General features: G+C 35.5%; 1 protein-coding gene across 3 annotated transcripts in view; it reads right to left on the bottom strand.

Annotated features, from left to right (window-relative positions):
- Positions 1–21530, bottom strand: part of LOC127988434 (glutamate receptor-interacting protein 2) — a 116920-nt gene that overhangs the window by 84007 nt on the left and 11383 nt on the right. The window contains exon 1 of one of the 3 annotated variants that reach the window (XM_052591194.1): positions 16151–16300. The exons of the other annotated variants lie outside the window; for them this stretch is intronic. Coding sequence (XP_052447154.1) covers positions 16151–16205 — 55 coding nt within the window. The 5' untranslated portion in view covers positions 16206–16300. Of the gene's footprint in view, positions 1–16150; positions 16301–21530 lie in introns of those variants that run through there. 3 annotated transcript variants of the gene reach the window in all.

Here is a 21530-nt window from a genome sequence, read left to right as displayed (position 1 = left end):
TTCTTTTCTTTCTTTTTTTCTAACAATACAAAATGCACAGAAGAATCAATTCTAAAGTACATTTAATAAAGTTTGATGTTAGCATAAGCTAACCATGAATGCAGATGCAATTTAAGGTAGCATCAAATTTTGGAAATAATAGTAACCTTTAAGATGCATTTGATTATAAGACCCTTTATAATCTATAATAATATTAAACTTATTTCATATTTTCTGTAATTCTGCAAACCTGCAATTCTGGGCAAATTAAATATATGTTATAGCATATATGGTTAGGTTTATTTGGAAATTAAAGTGATTTCTATAGTTTTTCACAGTTCTGCACATAAACCTAGCACGATATATTTGTGTCTAAAGTTAGCTGTGCAATGCTGTTCATATTTTCTCTGAACTTCCTTGGATGTTAAGACAGAAATCTGCAATTCAGGGCAAATTAAATATATGTTATGTGTGAACTTTCGCAAATTATAATGTAAGCATCATTAATGACCCCTTGTGATTAATGTAAAAAAAGTTAGTTCATAGTAATCTCACAAGCTGTCCATTTTAATTAATGAAGTTCCCCATATTGCACACTGAATCTATTATTTACATCGTCTCTATACTTTGTTATAATGCAGGTATTATGACCAATCACAAAAGACAGCATTGCACAGCTAACCATAGAATTTATCGTGCTAGGTTTATGTGCAGAACTGTGATCGCTTTTGAAATTTTTTAATGGATAAACTATAGAAATCACTTTAATTTCCAAATAAACCTAACGTATTGGAAATGAAACGCCATCCCCCCTCAAAATTCACGACCCGGACTCAGTCCCCCCACATTTCCAATGCTGCCTGTTGCTAAGATAACAATGCAAAGTGCAGAGAACATTTGATTGCATGATGTTAAAACCTTAGATGTTAAAACGAAACACACACATTTTATTTAAAAGTGATTAATAAAGTTTAATGTTAGCATGTTTCTGACCTAAAAATGCAAAATGCACAGCTGATGACTTGAAAGTGAAGAAGGTGTCTAGCCTATAATGAAAGTGACTAAAGGACCGTTCAAAAGTGGATTTCAGTAAAGTTTGATGTTAGATCTTAAAATTGGAATAGAAGGATGATTAATAGTTGTCAGCTGCTAAGCTAAGATGAAATGCACAAAACACACAATTCTAAAGTAATTTCAACAAAGTTTAATGTTAGCATTTTGCTAAGATAGCAATGCAAAACACTGACGAGAAACTAATTTAAATAAAAATGAGAAAAACACAGATAGGTCTTGATTCAAAACTGATTAAAACGTCTGATTTTAACATGTTTCTACCAACAAAAAGTGCAACACTCGATGCAAACATAATTAAAAAGTCTTTTAGCATGTTGCTAAGTTTATGAGGAAAAGTTTGCAGAAATGATATGGTCAGTGTTGGGTATAGTTACTTTGGAAAGTAGTTAGTTAAGTTACAACGTTACCATCAATTAAAAGTAATCAGTTATGATACAGCGTTACCTATTCATAAAAGTAACGCGTTAGAGTACTCATGCGTTACCAAAAATTAAAAGCCGTTTGCAGCGGCTCACACATGACAGACACAGCCCCCGGCCCCTTTAAATGCACCTAGAAGTCGTGACTCCCGACAATGAATAACGTCAGTCATCCGACTACATTAACACTGCAGGATAACAATAACAGGAAAGACAGTCAGCAATCGGCTATTCCACATGGCGTTTTATTTATTTATTATCACAGAACATATTATTAATCAAAATTCGCACCTAACTTTACCCAGCCCGGGTAGCCTAGGCTACTGTATATTATGAGCACCACAAGATAACTCCTGATTTTTCTTTAACTTTACATAATGCAGTTATCAAAGTACAAGTATGCTTACTTGTAAACACAACCTTAAACAGGCTTGCAGATTTAAATCCATTTAGAAATGATGAACAACCAGCCAGCCAATGATCTAACAGAAATTAACAGCTGCCTGTCAAACAAAAATGATAACAAACCGAATTAAATCCTTCACTGCCACACAGGCAAATGACAAATCGCTTAATAGGCGAACTAATTATTATTAAAGTGTCACTCACAGTCACAAGCCTAAATTCGCTTTAACACAGTCCTCTTACATTTACTCTTCAAAGTAGTGATTAAAACGTAGCAGAAGCAGATTTTCTAAACGTTTGTCCGACAGTCGATTTCTTTTTCGTTGACAAATTGAAAATAATGTGCGTACTTCCATAAACCAAACGCTGTCCTCTCTGCTATCTTGCCGGGAGTTCGAAAAAAAAAAAACCCACACACACACACAGGGTCAGGCGCAGGGCACAGACGCATCACAGCCATTGACTTTACGATCACAGAGCTTCGGCTCCGCTGATACATCCGCAGGTGGCACAGTAGACCTAGGCATACTGTCTGACAAAAAGCAGGCTGCAGTCGGGATTTTCCTTTCCTTAAAATAACGGATTACTTTTTTTAAAAAATAACGAAGTTACTGATTACTTACGCACGAAACTAACGCGTTAAGTTACACATTTCAGGAAAAAAGTAATTAGAGTACTCTAACGCGTTACTTTGTAACGCGTTACCCACAACACTGGATATGGTAAAGATTAAAAACAGCTAAAACCAGCCCATGCTGGTTGATTAGACTTGGATGTTTTCCAAGCCTGACTAAACTGTCCAGATAGTTTTACCTGGTTATTCAGCTGGTCTTTTAGCCTGATCAGCTAAAGAAAAAACAGCTATGAACAGTCTCAAATTCCACATAAAGACCATAAAGACTAAAAGACCAGCTTAGGCTGGTTTAATTAGATTTTCTTCCAAAGGGAGAACTTTAGATGTTTAAGTTGGATGTAAGCATAATCCCGACAATGCAAAATGCACAAAACGCTCGGTCAAAAGGTCACTAATAGAATAATATTGCCATGCTTCCAATCTAACAATGATTCTAGCATGTTGCTAATTCAGAAAGTAGTAAAACAGCCACATTTTAGGTTAGATAAATTATAATCAGCAAATATAGTTAGCATTAAATTAAATCTAGTATATTCAGTGATATATAGTATATACAGTCCTTGATGAAATCCCTCGAAGATGACTGCCATGTACAAACAAAGCCAAAACACCGCGAGTTCGTCTCTCCCCGGCAACTCACTCATAAAATTCACAAAAATATAGGCTATAAACATTCTAATATATATGTTTAACTTCTAGGAAAATTTCATAAATTAGAACAGTGGTGTCTCAAAATGCATTTATAATCCCTATCTCATATTTTCCTAAAGTATTGCACCCTTAACTGTGCTAAACATGGTGTCACGTGAATGGGAATATGCATGGAAATGATATGCAGATGAATTTATGCATATTAAAATTAGGCGTTGTATAGACATTAATGTATGATCCATAAATGGCTATTTCAGGGAGGAGACAGGGTGGAGATTCATGTACACAGAATCTTCCACTGACTGGGTATTACAAGTGATGTTTTATTAACGGATATCAGGAGGAGCATGTGCAGATAATCAACCCGGCCAATTCACTATCAGTAGTTACATCATCATCTATCCAGCCACCAGGAGAGAGGAGATCCAGTATACATAATGTAATCATAGCAGCGTTACCATTCTCTCTATTCTTTCAGGAGCCCTCCACCACCCCGACTCCTCACCGTCAACCCATTCCTATCCGGGTGGAGCACTCTGTGTTCGGGCAAATACCAAGCTCTGAGCCCTCACCCTGGACAGCATGCTAAACATACATACTACATACTTTTTGCTTTATTATCTGTAAGGCGAATTTGTGAAAGAAATTTTTACACAGGTTCTGGCTTACAGATGGCTTTCTAAATCTAAAAACTTTGGTACATGCAGTGCGCAAAATCTAGTGTCACAAAATCGAATATCTACGAACACATTTGGGATGAAATCTACGTAAAGTTTTATACAGATCTATTGTAAGAGCACCAGAGAGAAGGCAAATCTGTCGTAATGACTTGTTATGGCACTGCAAGAGCAAACAGATTCAGGTCTGGCAGGCCCATCAACAGCCACTTCGGTCATTTGGACCTGGAAGCCGCAGTGATGTTTATTAGCATCCGCCTTGCATGATAGCATTATTGCTTCAGCTAGAGGAGAGGACAATCATAAAAGCTGATGTATTTTGGATCTTTGACAGCACAGTGTTTTTTTAACCCGTTTGAATTTGCTCTCAGATTGCCTTGAACTTCAGCCACTTTGACATTGTTTGTTCAGTAATCCGTGACACACTTTACCTCCTGCGTCTGTCACTGACATATAATCGCGGTTCAAGCACCATAAAACAGGCTAAAGAACTTCCATTCACCCTTTAAATAGTACTTGAGGACCATTGTGTTACATGGTCTCTGAATAAATAAGCAGCTGCCGTGTCTTAACCTGAAAAAGGGATATTAAATATCTCAATTTTAGATAACAATGAGATTATATAGAGAATTTAGCTGTCTAAATGCTATCCGCATTTAACTTATGTAAAAAAAACCTGTCGGAAAAGTCTCAAAACATCAAAAAGCAATACACAAATAGGCATTTATGAATGCCATTATGCATTTGCAAATCATATTTTGTTAGTATATTCATTCTGAGACTATTTTGACCCAAATTTAAATGCAGTCTTTCCAGAAATAATGAGGATGAGCCATAAATATTGCATGACAGGTATTAATCAGTAGAGGGCAGTAAGAGTGCACACATGTCAGAAGAAACTCAGCAGCACTGAATTATGAATAATAAAACTGAGACATGTGATGTGTATATTTGAGGTGCCATCCCTAAAATGAGAGCTTGATTTTACTCCAGCCATATATTTGAAATGACATTCATGGCTATAATGAAAAGGCATAAACCTGTCTTTATAAATGATAAGCTAGGCTAATTTGAATAGCGATCCATTCAGATGATGGACTGCATGTGCAGAGGGAGGGAAAGTCACTGGAAGAAGAACAGCCAAAAACCTTTTATCCAGAGAATTCATTTCTGTTACATTAAACACAACTTAAAGTTGAGCGGTGTATAAAGTTTCCAGTAATTCAGCTTATCTTGCTAAACTTGAAACTACAAATACAAATATATATTTAATTAAAGTAATGCTGTCAATCGATTAAAAAACGAACTAATTAATCACACATCAATTTTACCATGGTGAATAGGTTCAGGTAAAAAAACGCCTTTCTACTGCACGCGACATTTGGACACGACTGTTGCATTTCTGCCCCTAGTGGCAGTCGCATGGTACTTTCAAACGGGTCGTGCAGCAACCGTTACCTCAGCTTATTCACCATGGTAAAATAAATAATTGTAATGAAATAAAATAATGTATGAATGTATCGTCACAAAACAACTGACCCCCAAAATAAACACATTGTAGGTTTTATGGGGCTAATCAACATAATAATGATTTAATAATTATAAAATAATTATTTCTTCCATAATTATTCCAAAGCACCATTTTTACAAAAACAGAATAATGTTAAAGTGAGAAAAATATTGGTAATTCTAACCCTACGCTTATAGTTTTTATAGAATACATCAGTTCCCGCACTACTCTCCATTCGAAATGAATGACTTCTGGACTGTCGCTTTTCGTTCGTCTGAGAAGGTGGAAAGGCGGCATTGCTACATGACCAGTTTGAAAGTGCTATGCAACTACCACTAGAGGGAGAAATGCGACAGTTGTGTCCGAATGTTTTGTGCAGGCGGCTTAAAATAATTAGGTTCTCAATACTGTCCAAACTTAATCAGCTAATTAGAATTTTAAGCTTTTGTTTTCATCTGAAATTTCTTACATTTCTAGAACAGTGGTTCTGGAGTAAATCAAGGGATGTGGTTAATATTTCTTGTAGAGACTTTCCATTTTTGTTCCACACCATAAATTATACCGAATTTTGAAACCGCTATACCTTTAAGCTGGTAAGAAGTTGCTACAAAATGAGTTGCTAACTGTTGTCTAATTTTTCAAGCATGTAAACTCAAACCCCTGTGGGAGCTCTAGACCTTTTTCTTTTCTTTTTTTATTACTGTAGCATACTTTGTATTTCTAAAACCCATTATCAAATCCCCAAGAGAACCTGTGGTTAATTAGACTTCTGGTGTGGCCTACAAATTAGCATCTTGAACCAGACAGCTTTATTAGTTTGACAGTATTAAACTAGAACAGGTCAATTTAGACTAAAAACAACTAATAAAACTAAAGAAGGCATCCTAATTTCAAGACAAATGCGGTTTTTAAAACTAAATTGCTCCAAAAATACAACAACAAAGAGCTTGCACAGCCATAAATCTGCTTTACAATAACAATATGGCATGAAGCAAAAATGAACAAAAACTGTGATGAACAAACTGACATTTTCACAGAATGGCAAAATTATACATTTTAATATAGCTTAAAGGGATAGTTCACCCAAAAAAGAAAATGATGTAATTAATGTGTCTCCCTCATGTCGTTCCAAACCCGTAAGACCTCCATTCATCTTCGGAGCACAGTTTAAGATATTTTAAATTTAGTACGAGAGCTTTCACTGTGTGTACGTTTCACTTTTTCACCTAATTTCTCAATTAGGTGAAAAGCTTTCTCTTGATATCACCATAATGTGAGTGTACAAATACAATTTGCATAGAATATGCTACTTCAACATTTATTTTTTATAGAAAAAAAAAATAATTTAATTCAGTTGGACAATGGTCACTTCAGTCCTAAACTGAAAGCATCTGCTTTACTCATCCACCACGAGCTGCAGAGTACCACAATGTGCAATAGGAATCAGATTTCACTGGTTATGTGACTAGAGTTAGGCGAGATGACTGACAAGACCACAGTTAAGGGTTAGCTGCACAACAGAGCCTGCAGATTGTGTGCTCAGCACTGCTGCTCCATGAGTAATCGCAAATTCAAAAGTAAAACACGAGCACACATACAAAAGCGCTTACAATACCATGCATTTTCAGAGCAGCTCTTTGATGCGTGCAAATTAGGCTACATACAATAGCTGTTTTCAACAACCTGTTTTTATGGGATTTTGAAGTATCACATCAGAAGTGAGTGATGGAATCATTAAATTTAAAAAATGATAATAATAATAATAATTAGCAAAAGAAATCTAAAATAAGCGCACTTGAGGTGGTTTTTGACTATTTTCCTCGAACTAAAAAAAGTGTTAATGCAAACAATGGGATATAGAAACGCATTTGCCAAATTTATTCCTCCATGCGCATCAAAAAATGAATAGACCTTGTGAGATTGAATGGAATAACCTGACTTACTAGCGGAGTGAGCACAGTATCTGAGATATTATGTTATGTTGGTCATTCTTAAATGCCCGAGCAAAGTCTGTCATCAAAGTATTTCTGTATAATTATCTTTTTAACAATTATACAATTGTCTGTATAAAGCAATGACCACCTTTATTGTGCTTTGTCTGCCCGCTCTGTGGTGCAAGTAATTTAGTAGATAGGAATGAAGATTTTGCTCTCTTTGAATCGTTGGATAAAAAAACTGTGCTTATTCGCAAATGTTTTAAATGTGATATTCCAATTTTACAATTTTAAATTCGCAACTTTGGATGGAAACCCAGCTGAGTGCCACATTTTTTTAAAATGCCAGGAGTGTGCAGAGCGTCTTTTTTGCGCTGAACGTTCGGGCATTTTTTTTCTCACGCCGAGAGTTGAAGAATGTTCAACTTGTGATAAAACGCTGCGCTCATCACTGTCACTTTCTAGTCAGCTAACCAATCAGAAAGCAGAAGGGGCGGGGCAAATTCCACACTGATCAACTGTCACAACTGTCACATTTTGTTACAACGATGTGTCAACAAGCGCAACAATGAGAAAAATGAAGGAGAAATTAATATTGCTGGTTTCTGAGCATTCGGAGCATTTTAGTCGGAAACAAATTATCCACCAAATCAGATACAAGAGACAGTTTAGCGCATATCCCATATCATTGAAACCAAAGCGTCTCAACTTAAAAAAAAAAAAAAAACGCTGGGCCACAAAAAGCACTCTCAAGCACTCACAGGTGGGTGTTTTCAACAGAGCACCTGGTGTTTTTCAGCTGCCTAAAAATGCTTTGGTGGACACCGGGCCTTAGGCTATGATGTTTAGTTGGTTGTAATCATCACTTAGCTCAGTATCATGCTTGAGGAAAAATGTGTTCTCTGTTTGCACTTTAAATATCGACAGAGTACTTTGGTTATGGTTGCACATTGTTTGTACTTAAAGGGATAGTTCACCCAAAAATCTAAATTATGTCATTAATACGAATCACTCGATGTAACCGGATCTTTTTGAACCAGTTCACCAAATCAAACTGAATCTTTTTAAACAGATCCAAAACAGCTGTTAAAAGGAGCCGTGGCCGACACTGAAAATGACGTTACTAATCGGTGATGCTTCAACTATAAGAGCATCGTTCACACATTTCAGCATTTCAACTATAGCCTAGGGCACAGTTTTTCAAACCCTGGGTCAAAAATTTGTCACCAGGATGATTTAACGAAAGTGTATATGTAAGTTACATAAAAAATATAATTCAGAAATGTACAATACAATCATAGTGTGTATATATATATATATATGAAATATATAAATATCCAGAATATATCTTACTTATAATTAACAGATTTAAAACAGGTGTGAGGTGTGGCACTCTGTAACCAAATTCACAGAAAGGAAACCAAGAAGAAAGAATGCACATCCTGTTTGTTTGCTTTACTTTACAAAAGCACAAATCTTCCGGTTTTAATTTGTGCGGTTTTGAATTATATCTGTATGACAAAAAAAGTATGCTTTCAGTTGATCAAGCACGCCATAGCCTCACAAGGGGAACTAATGTATAGCTATGGTTTATAGTGTTTTTAAATGTATATACATTTTAATATTTCACTTTATTTGGTATTTTATACCATTATTACATTGAACTGTACAAAAATATGTACAATACCAATACTTAAGCTCCAAATACATCCACATAAACTTGCGCTTGCGCCGTTTCGCATGCATGCATGCACTGTCATGATCTAATGCACTTGTTAATGCTGGATCTATACAAACAAATACGGAAATATTTAAAAAAAAATATGAAATCTGACATTTTCCAGAACAGTATCCGGCTCAAATTAAGCACTGGTTTTAAGGTCTGAAGAGACTCATGTCAATCATACAGGAGAGAAGCCAAGTGCTTAAATATGTTTTTCAATTGCTGAGGCAACTAAATAATTAAAAACACATTTGGTGACTAAAGTGGCTTCAGAAATCCATATATTGTCTCTTTCTGTCACTGAACATAATGCGATGATTAGCCTACAGTTCACAGCTATCCATTTTGTAATCAAGCTCAATCTGTCTGAGGTAGATTTGATACCTCAAGGTATGCTGCCTTTAGTAACAGCTTGGTCTAAGCCAGAGGTGTCCAATCCTGTTCCTGGAGGGCCAAAGTCATGCAGAGTTTAGCTCAAATTTGTCCCAACATACCTGCCTGGAAGATTTTAGTAACCTTTAAGACCTTGAATATGTTGGCTCATGAATGTTTCATTGTGCTTAGTGTGAAACTCTTCAGTACAGTGGGCCTTCAGGACAAGGACTGGAGACCTGTGGTCTAGGCTGCATGTAAAGTTTCCAAATATGGAAAATAATAACATGGTAATGGTTTAGAAACCTGGCACCTGGTCACTGCAATATGCAAACCTCATCAATTTCCTCACAGTCTATCAGATCGGTAAGTCTCTGCTACTCTGCCAAACCTCATTCATTTTACTGCCTCTCAAATGGAGCCAAACAAAGCCAGATCAATACAGATCCGCCTCAGGATGCCAAGCAGTGCTTCAAACGAACCTCAGCACAGAGAGGAGGTCTGATAGGCATCTCAGCATGCTGAGATATGGCATGCTCTCTTCGTATCTCTTGAATGCTGGAGCTCATATCAGCACACGGGACATATGCCACCATCCTCTCAGTATTCAGCACCAGCGAGCAGCACAGACACAGTGCTGATTAACTGAATGCACCATCACGGTCTCTTGAGAGCCAACAAGTGGCCCGCACCAGAAAAGAGATGGACGTAGAAAATGAGCATGAAGAAACTGATTGCATAAAGGGGTCTTTTAAAATGAGGGAAGCAAAATAGGGAGACTTGTCTGAAAGGCTGCCAACTAGAGGCATAATTTAAAAGCCGAGAGGGACAACATGAGGCACCTCAGGTTGTTAGCTCTGTGGGCCGCCGTGGAATGAATAATGATCCTGTAAGGAAGGCGATTTCATTATCTTTAATTAAAATCCAATTAATATTCCTAATTATGAAGTCGTGATTGCATAATGACCGCCAACCTTGTCCTTTCAGATCACAAAACAAAGACTTAGGAATAGTTTATGAAAGAACTTAAGTCACCCTAAAATTTTACTTTTGGCAAAAAATGATAAAATCTAGCCACCCTCATGAATTCCGAACCTTTCTTTCTTATGTGGAACACAAAGAGAATTTCGGATGACTGTGTTTGTCAACAAACAAATCACTGGGTCAGTGATTTGAACTTGAGAATTGGATCAGTTGGGAACTCTGCTGTCAACAAATTCAATGACAAAATCTAGTGACAGAATTTGTCCTTATATTTTACATAAAAAAAGTCACAGATGCTTGGAAGAACATAAGGATGAGTAAATGACCCTTTAACCATTGAGGAAAAAGTTCAATTTAGCACTTTTTATTAAAATAATTTATTAAAGGTTATACTTTAAGACTTTAAATATATTATTTATCTAATATGTGCTAAATTGTACTTATTTCTCAAATATTAAAAATTTAAATATATATATATATATATATATATATATATATATATATATATATATATATGTTTTATAGTGCTCCACATTAGAATAGTCAATACAGGTTTGGAAGAACATAACAGAATTTTAATTTAAAGGTAAACTATCCCTTCCCATTAATTAACAACTTAATGGAACGTTTTCAGACACTTAATTGCATGTTAATTGTGTTTAAATATATTATAAACTGTATTATAGATTACATTTATATTGAATGCAATTCATATTTTTTTACTAACATGAGTAGGAAATAAGTGCATCTTTATGTGTCATTTTTCTAATTGTATAATCTTTTAAATATGGTTAAAATATACTGCTGAATGTACTGAAAACATTTATGGTAAACAAAAATATATTGTCATTCTGTTGAAACTTGTATGGTACGTCTAAGCTGTAAATTAGTACATTTTATATTAAATACACCTTACTAATATATATATATAATAAATTCAGACTAAATTCAGACTAAAAATAAAAAATAAAAATTAATAAATTAACATGGATGAGATAAAAATGTGTCCTGTTGCCACTATATAGAGACTCCCTATAGTTTTATTATTTTGTGTTGCACATTTAATCTTGTGTTACCATTTTATTTGGTTAAAACTTGCAAAAAAAAAAAAAATCTGCTCTGAAAAAGGCTCACTAGCATGTGAGCTTTTTACACTATAAAATAAAATAAAATAAAATAAAAACATGCTGTATGTACAGTGAAACATATTGCCACCAAAAATAGTGATTTACTTACTCTTGTTAAGCCTTGCCCTGGGCCAACACCATCGCCACACTGACAACAATATCATTAAAAAATAATTGCTACAGCAAACAGTACTTCTCTGTGCTAAATACGCTTTCTGTGCTAAAATCATTTACTTTGATAAACACATAAAAGAGCCCAGCTGTTGGCTTCTAGCCATAAGGAAAACATATTTACAACTCCCATTTGCAATTTAATGAAAACACTATCTCAACTCTTGACTTAAAAAAGGGGATATGATTTAATTCACTGAAATGTTTTCATATTAACTTAGAACTGCAAAATACAAAAGGTCCTTTGAATATTGACTCTTTGTGACAACAAACAAATAAACCTGAAGTCAAAGGATTTGTTACACTTATGACAATAAGCGCAAATCTTTTGAGCTCTTTCACAGTCCAAGACTTCGTTTTCAAACTTTCCAATCCACAAACTTTAGGTAGACACAACAAACTAAATTCAAAGGCAAATGCACCTTATGATGAATATAAACAATAACATCTTCAAACAATGCTATGCAATCTTTTCGCCCTGCATACACTCCCTTAGCAGAAAAACTTGCACAGTGGTGAGTGAATAAAAGTGAGCGAGGTCCCTTAAGCATTCCAGGTAGTCAAATAATGCATGTGCGAGAAAGCAATAAATCACCCCCATCTGGCAACATCCTCTATGCTAGCGACTTTTGACATGGATCAAAAGGAAGAGCTTTTGTTTGTACTCATTAGCCGGGGCCTTGTAGCTTTCATTTCCTCAAAACACCTTGCCAAGCAAACACCCTAAACATGTTCGTCCTTTTGTTGGAAAATACCAGGGAATAGATGTAAGGTCTCTTGTGAACCACTTAGAAATGAACATCCAGAAACAATGTCACGTCCATCTTTGATCTCCTCGCTTTAATCTGCCTCTTATTCCATCTTCTTCCATCAGTCGCTGCTCAGAATTCTAGCGTTAACATCTTACCCATGTAAATCTTTACAATTTCAATCTTTAAATGTACTTTCATCCTACATTCTCGTACGGGATGAGAGGTCAGTCAGTCGGGATGGAGACCATGTTCAATTATTTTCACAATCATGCTTTTCTTTGATCTGCTCTTCTTTGCTGCACAGTGCTTTTGCTAATGAATGCAAAAATTTGATATGAAAAACTGGCGCAGAAACTATTTTAAAAAGGTCATAAATTAAGTCATAAGTTATTTTTATCTATCTATCTGTCTGTATGTCTATATATATATCTGCCTGAATGTCTATTTTTGTTACACGTGGTATTTCAATGAGTATAATAATTATATAGTATTATAATTTGATTATGATTATAAATAAGTTAATGAGAGATTTACACATTTTTAAAAGGTCAGTCATTTTTGACTGAACACCAAATTAAGTTTAATTAAAAATGTAGCATTTAAACGTATCATTTAAAATTGTCAAAAAAATATATCTTGAAAGATGCATTGTTTTTCACCCCTCAAGCAAAGTTTCTTATTTTAAACATTGATCCAACAAAATTTAAGTTACATTTTAATATATGCATAAAAAAGAAAGAAATGTTATTAAAATGTCACCATATACAATTCTACTTCAATTAACCCTTTAATGCATGAATTTTTCACCAATCATTATTACATATTCGGGTCCTTAGCTACCAGGACCTATATGAATGCATGAATGGATCTCTAACTACTGCAATAGCAAAAAACTCTCTTGATATTTTAAGAACAATCGCATACAATAAAGCATATTTTGTTTCCTTTCGAAACTTAAAAGGGTTCAGTGTGAGCAGATGGTTTTACCATCGCTGTCATCGGCAGAGCACAGTACATTCAGCATCTGCCTCATATTCACGATCTCAACCATATTCTCATAACTATCGTCTTCAGTGACTTCAAAATCAATATTGTGATCACTGGCTGCTTATTCACCACATCCAGCATCGAATGACAGTGACATTTAGATTTTGTTGCATTCAGTAATTGCTCTGCTGTACTCAAACCAGTTCAGTTTTTTGCTGATAATATTCTTTTGTTTTATGCCTCCGGTAATTATTAGTGAAGCATCACATCATCATTGTGTATCAAACATAGCCACCTCGAGAAATAACGATGCATTGCACATATTGAGTCATCAGATATGTAAATACAGTTGTGCAGGGGAAAACAATACTTACACATTTATATACCACAGGTCCATAGCGACCCTATAGACTTTTTACAAAAAATGAAAACTAATAAATAAATATATAAAGAAAATTAGCAATGTGATCTTGCATTCGCCCATAAGTCCTAGCTGTATTCCTGTGTGTAAAAAAAAGTGGTTAAATTGGTTCCTGTGTGGTCATTAAGTAATTAGATCTATTTTTTTAAATGTCTAAAGCGTTACGGTTCCTTGAGTGAAAAATAAAGCCATAATAAAATCAATGCAATGTGTGTCTACTCGGAGTATGTGAGTAGGATATCCATTACACAAAGCTAAAAAAGCCACTCTAATATAATTGCAAGTCTACAGCCTGCTGCTTTCAGTTATCTTGGTTGCATAGTTAAATAGAGTGAGAAGTTGGTTTTCAGCTTGAAATCTCCAGTGCAGTCAGTCTAGTCCCTGCATTTTTATCAAGCTCGTCCTGAGCCCACCTCTCCCATACATAAATCCAATAAAGCTGTCACAGCTGATCAGTCATCTCAGATTAAACTTCCAGTCTTCTCTAGATAGTCTTCATGAAGCCAGCACATACAAATTGACATATAAACCTAGAATAATCTACTGCAAAATTGTATGATTTCCATAAACTTGGACAAAGCATGTGGACTAGGAAAGAGATGTTGTCACAACAAATCACTTGAGGAATTAAGGCCCAGTTTTTTCCAATACATGGAATTCCCTTCATCAATCATTTGTCCACGTGAACATTGGAAACAGATTTGTTTTACTGGTTTAACGTAAATACTTTCTCACCTTTTTTGTTGCCATTACATCATTAGTCACATTATGATTGTTTATTCAAGGTGGTGTACTGTTCCCAGCTTCTTTATACATGACTAAAGCCAACTGGGATTCTTTTGAATAAAGATATGTTGTTTCAGTTGGAGGAATGACCGTTACTTGATCATGAAATGTCTCTAAGACACGTTTTCAAAGAAACAATGGATTATGCAAAGCAGAAAAACTATAAAAATGCTGAAGGCCCAAGGAAAGAATAAGAAACCTCATGTGTATCACCCACCATTGATACTTCAACATGTAAACTTGAACTTCTGCCAAGGACCAGAGCACTGAAACTATCAGCACCCCCTCACACAAGCTTGCCATCAACCGCTGATGCTGCTTCTACAGTCTTGAACTTTTGTAGGCAATCCTTTATTGATTTCTTGCAAACTAGCTTAAGGCTAGAGATCCCGAGATGCATAAAAACAAGCTCTTCTAAACTGCTGGTTCAGAAGAGGTGTCAAACTTATCGGCTTGATATCTGCCCGGGCCTGTTAAATTTAAGATCACAACCAAACGTTGTTTATGCATTTTTGAGTATTAAGTGATCTGTACACTGCTATACAGCCAGCTATAAATAAATAGTACGTGTTTTTTTTTTTGTTTTTTTTAAAATCACAACACTAAGATGCTTCCTAGTTTTTAAAAGGCCTGGTAAGTTTAAGATCACAACCGGTTTATGCATTTTGAATAACTATAAGTGAACTTCACAATTATATTGCCAACTATATATGAATATTTTTGTAGTTTTGCAGCAAAAGAAGTGATTGAGTTAAAACAACGTCAATTTTACCACAAAGCAATGATTCTTCCGAGTTTTTAACAGGCCTGGTAAATTTAAGATCACATCTACGCATTTTGAAGCGCTCTAAGTGAACTGTACAGTTATATAGCCGACTATATCTAAATAGTATATACTTTTTGCATTGAGGGCAAATATAAAAGTGGAACAACAAAACTAAAAAAAGATAAAATTTTATCACAACACTAGGACGCTTTCAAGTTTTGCAGTCAAATACAAGCAGCAAATTACAACCATCTTCAAAACTGTGCCACTTATGTCACTATAAAAGTGTGAAGGCCTTTTAATTCTAGTCTAAAAATATTACTCGGAGTAATGAAACGCTAATGAAAAGCAATGATAAACAATTTGGCACACTTGATGTTCACAATGTATGAATAATTCAACTATATAATTAAAATAATAAGCCACTCATTTAGATAAAATAAAAATAAGAGGTTTATCAATACGGCAAAGACAACTGCAGCACTCACCACCACACCTGAAATATCACCCTTCCTTGGATTTTAAAAGGATGTTCAAATTCGACTTTAGCAAACAGCTTGGCTTTCCAGGTTCTCAAATACAAAGCATTGTATATGAGCCTAACCTTTCCTTATATCAAGTTTCAAAAATCAGTGCGCAAGGCAAGATTACATACACACAACACAGAGTTATCGCACATCCTAATTACACACTAATCCCGAGACTCCCCTCCCAACACTTGGAAAGGGTTCGACCCCCATCCCAAAAGCTTGTGTGAAAGTGGTGCATTGCACAGTACCCTTGATCCTGCGTCTGATGACCCCCATCCGGCACTTGAGCGAAACGGAAAACATATCCTCCTCTTACCACCTCCTCTCCTCTTCAGCGACTCATCGTTGGAAGCAAAAAAAAAAGAGAGGGAGAGGGGAAAATAGCTCCAAAGCACTGTGGAAGAAGTCACATGGCACTCTCAGGAGCAGTCCGCCACTCCACAAAGGCTGGGAGACGAAACAAGAAAAGGCAATTTCTCATTCTCTACCTCTCTACACGTTACATCCCCATCTTAGCTGAGGAAAGTTGTGGCGCTCTTAGGCAAGGCGGCATCTGTCAGAATGACAGAGCGAGTGAGGGAGTAAAAAAAACGAGCCTGGGAACAAACGAGTTGTTTCGCGCTCTTGCCAAAGAACACCTCGGCATCTGAGTGCTTCCTTGTCATGTCTTTGGATCGGTACAAGAATGGTAATCAATATTTATATCTCCTCATCTTTCCCGACATCACTCCCTCCTTTTGTGGTATTCTTCTGCTTTTTTCCACTCAATTCCTCCAGTGCACTTCTTGCCATTCGTCTATTTTTTTTTGCACACTTGATCACTTTATCTGTCTCTAGCTTTTTTTTCTTTCCAGTTCGATTGGTAACACTGAAAAGCTTTTGGGAATTGAATAGAATTACTCCTCTCTTCTCCCATACTGGAATTCGGCTCTAATTAATCACAGCAGCGCTGAGTTTATCGCTCCATGTAAATACAGTTGTGGTTAAGGGATGAGCACAGTACTCCACACAATGCATCAACTTCATCATACTCCTAATAAGTGAAGCAGTGCGGTATAGATGTATGGGGTAGGGCTGAACATGACTTCACTTTGTAGATACACAAACGTACAATTGCTTGCACTGTGCTATATATAAACACGGCATACATGTTGCTAAATACAATTGCTGAAAACCACCACATCTTAGGATTCTCCCTTTATTAGTAGAGTGATATTCCTGAGTACTGACAGCTTCTAAAATAAAATGCTACCCAGAGACGCATGACTTTTAATCATGATTTAAGGAGTTCCCCTGGGCTCTGTACTTGGCCCAATTAAATTCTGGAGCACAGAAGGTATGATTTAGGATTTACATAGATTTCACACAAGACATACTTCAAATTTAGGAGAGACAATGATCATCAAGATTAACTTGCAAAATAAACAAATCAAACAAAATAAGTTCATGTAGCATGGTGTATCCAGTGACACATTAACTCAATACTGTATATTAACTACATATTGTGATACTAGTGCTTATGAACAAAGTTTCTCTTCCTTCAATTTTCAAGATTTTCTTTTATTGTTTCCTCATTCTAATACAACTAGAGTACACATAAAACACACCATACAGTTCTTCATATTTAATGAAAGCACATTTGTGGTGCTTCTTAATGAAAGATTAATAAGCTGGCTATGGAACCTCATATTCACATTGCCTTTTGATGTGCGGTGCCTACCTGAAATCTTACACATTAGTCCAGATACACATTCTCATGCAATATATCAAAACTATTTCATTTGCATACTCATGCATAATGAAAAGCAATAAACCCATGGCTCAATTAACATTAAATATAATGATTAATTGATATTTCATTGCATGAAGCTGAGACTTTCAGTTTTAATGTTGCATTACTATTGTTTTGTAATGTAATGTTGGTTTAAATTTTTACACTATTTGCTAATCTGAGAAATGAGAACTAAATGGTGGATGTCAGTAGATGTGTTCTATCATTTTAAGACCGCACACTTAATTCCATATTTCCAATTTATGCTCATCAACACAAATACACAAATATTTATTTTTAAGCTAAAAGCTTATGTTCACAGACTACCACATTGGACGTATCTTCAAACAGCAGTTAATCAATCAACTTGACCTCAGCCATTATTACAAATGGGATGTTCTGAGCAAAGCCATTACCATTCCAGGCTCTAAGACTTCTGTTATGCCTCATTATTAAGGAAAACTGGATCTGCTTCATATAGATGCTGCAAAGAGTTAAAAACAGTATTGCCTATGATGTATTTCCAGTCAGTTAAAAGCTTCAGGCAATACAAAAACATAGTACTTCACACAAGTACGTAAATGCAGATGCAAATGCTTGGCCAATTAATTGAAATATAATGCATGTACAGCCCTTTTATATAAAGCTGATGTTAAAATATGTTTGATTATCCAAGGATAATTTACAAAGGTATTTAGATTAAATGTAATCCTTCAGACCTGGAGGTGTGACCCAAATGAGATGAGATAAGATAAGATAAGATAAGATCTTGTAGAGCAACAATTCACAACGGCAAACCAAAGATGTATTTAAGACAGATTACAGAAGACAATTCCTGAAGTTTTTCTGTAGAAAGTGAAATTGAATGAGAAAAAGAATGAGTGCCGTATGTCAGTTATGAAAGCAAATTGTCTTTGAAAGATTCTGCTGTCAGTACACCCACTTCTCCCACTCCTTTATGAAAGTGATGGCCTTGTTTCATATCACTTTATTAAAAAAAATAAACTATTACATAACACAGTCCTAATAAATAATTCTACCTCTCTTCCCTGAGTGCAACACTTGACAAACAATATAAATGAAGGAAAAGTAAATGAATCACTTGTATGAAATGTAAACCATGTAAATTATTTTCATAATCATTTAACCAAGAGGTATTACGCACAAGCTGTGATACATTAATAATCATGTTTTTGTTCTAACTGTAAGGTAAAGTATCACATTTCCATTTGCGTTAACTGCTAATGAGATGATAATTAGATTTTCTCTGCTTTAAAAACCATCTTAACTCTTTTTTAAACAAATAATATATAAAGTTTTGGATTCACTAGAAAGACATATGAGTTTTAAAAAAAAACAAGTATTTTTTTTTAAATACTATTGTTTCACAGATTTAACCTGTTTGCACAGTTCTGTGGTAACCCGTTTGCCTCCTAAATTGAAAGATTTTTGCATTTTCTTCTTTTTACTCTAAGAAAAGGGAAGGAAATATATATTCATTTTGATCTCTGGGCTCGCTGTGTAATTAACTCGTAAACTCTGATTAAAATGCATGCTTTCCGCCCACCCTAAGAAAAAAAACAGACCAAAAACTAGGCCATTTCCAGAATAGAAGCATGGAGGCCTATTCTGTGCTACATAATAAAGTTGCCAAATAGAAAATGATTCAACCACTAATAAAGCATCTGTGTGCTTTCCTGGTATTTGAACATTTCTTCTCTGTCTGAATTACAGTACATTTAAGCGATATATCTCAATATTTTTTTTTCTGAAATGGCATATATCAGACAAAAAAATGAATTAAACTAAACAGGGGTTTTAATTTTTATTACTTTATATTTTTTCACACTAGAAAGATTCATGAATTATGGAAAACAAATGCCTAGCTTCAATTATTTGTGGTGCTATTAAAATGTGAGCTCTGTCAGAATATAAAACATCATGTATTGAGCAACTTAATGACCAAAAAAAAAAAAAAGTGTTACAAAAAAACTGCAATAAGCATAGTGTTGTTAGTCCTTTTATGCATATTTACCTTTGTCTGCTTTCCAACTTTTACACTTGCTTCATCACTTCCTCTTTTCCTGAGGCACTGGTCTTGTACACTAAGATCAAGCCATCACACTGTACACAGTAAACAATAAAAACCCAAGAAACAAAGGTTTACTCCAGGTCCTGAAACAGATGCTGCATCATTTGGCTAATGAGGATGGCAGTTCAGCCCACGTCTCTGCAGCAAGGATGCAGTGATGTAGGAGGACCGTCATGCTGCTACAGGTCCTGCTTCAGCGCTGAGACTATCGGCTATCAGACCTAATGGAGAAAGTCTGTTCGGGAATGATATGGAGGAGCCGAGGTTGTATGTCACCGCGGCTCCCTGATATTGATCTATGATTGGCTTAAGTAGATGCGTGGGGAAGTTTAAAAAAGAAGCTCATTTTCAGTCTGGCCACAAATGATTGGTTTCATATTCAGTTAATTATGTATGAATAAGCATAATATAAAGTATAAATATTATATATTGCACAATATTTTGGTGAATTAACTATATATAAGAGAGGGGGGGGGGTGTTTGTAAGTTCTACTAAAGTGGAGACTGTTGGTTCAGTGCAGGAGAAAAAAAAAACTCATTTTGAGAAAATGGGCTTTACAATACAAGTACAACAAAATAAACACTTAAAAGTCTATTCGTGATGCGATCAAGGAAAACCCAGCAATGGTGAAATTTTTTAAGTTTGACTGTTTTCATTTAGTCCATAGCTTGAACGTAACAAAAGTTATGGCTATCTGGAGATGGTTGAAAGCTATGATTTGCCAGAATGGAATTGTGAGAAAAATGTGTTTAAAGTGAGACGGGCTTCTCTTTCACTTCTACTTAACGATCGCTGTCTGTCAGGAGCGCTATTCGGTTGTTAAGTGATGACGTAAGAAGCGCTGTTTCCGGGTCCAAGCCTCAACTCACTTCACTTGAGAATACGACCTCAGCAGCCGTTTATGAGCACTGTTTATTCATATTAATCATTTAAGCTAAACGCTTTCAAACTTACGGTATACACTACAGTCTCCATGCTCACAGCGTCCCAAACACAAATAATTTTTTAATATTTTTTTTTATATTTATATTTTCATTGTCTGGCTATCTGGGACTTCGGTATGGAGTTAAAGGTTAAGATTATAACTTTTTCGCTAATATTCTATCACATTGTGAGTTTATATTAGCACCTTTTGTTGTTTTCTCGTGGTAACTGATAGAGCGTTTGGACCCGGAAGCGCTGCTACGTGACGTCAGACTTAACAAGCGAATACTGCATCATTACACAAACAGACTAACGTTACCCTGAAGAGGACAGTTTTCCGTTGTTTATCATGATATCTTGATAGATGTTGACATGCTTTAATGTAAAAAAAAAAACATTATTTTTCAAATATTGTACATTATTGTAGGTCTTCTATGCCCTGCCTCTCTGAAACGTGTCATTTTCTACAAAGTTTCAACAAGCACAGTCTGCTCTGATTGGCCAACTGACCCAGTGCAATGTAAATGGCCGAACACTGCAAGCACTCATCGGAAATGAATTGCCCCTTTCCATAATCGCAAGCTTTATCTTTCAAAATAAATGTAAAGACACTTAATAATGTCCTTAGTTTTACCATCAGTTCAAGTGTGGGGGTGTGTTTGAATGAGCCATTTTAGGGGGCGTAGCAGAGTCTTAAATATGATAAAGAATATGTTTTTGGATTTGAGACTTTAGTCTTTGCAACTTTACAGATTTTCTTTATGCACCAAGAGCTTGTAACACTCCAAAGAGAAAGGAAAATTTTAAATCGCATCAAATAAAATTGAGTTGAAGCAAACT

The sequence above is a fragment of the Carassius gibelio genome, chromosome B22, assembly GCF_023724105.1.
Source record: "Carassius gibelio isolate Cgi1373 ecotype wild population from Czech Republic chromosome B22, carGib1.2-hapl.c, whole genome shotgun sequence".
In the NCBI taxonomy this organism is placed as follows: domain Eukaryota; kingdom Metazoa; phylum Chordata; class Actinopteri; order Cypriniformes; family Cyprinidae; genus Carassius; species Carassius gibelio.
The sequence above is the reverse complement of the archived record's forward strand: the minus strand, read 5'-3'. Positions and strand labels throughout refer to the sequence as shown.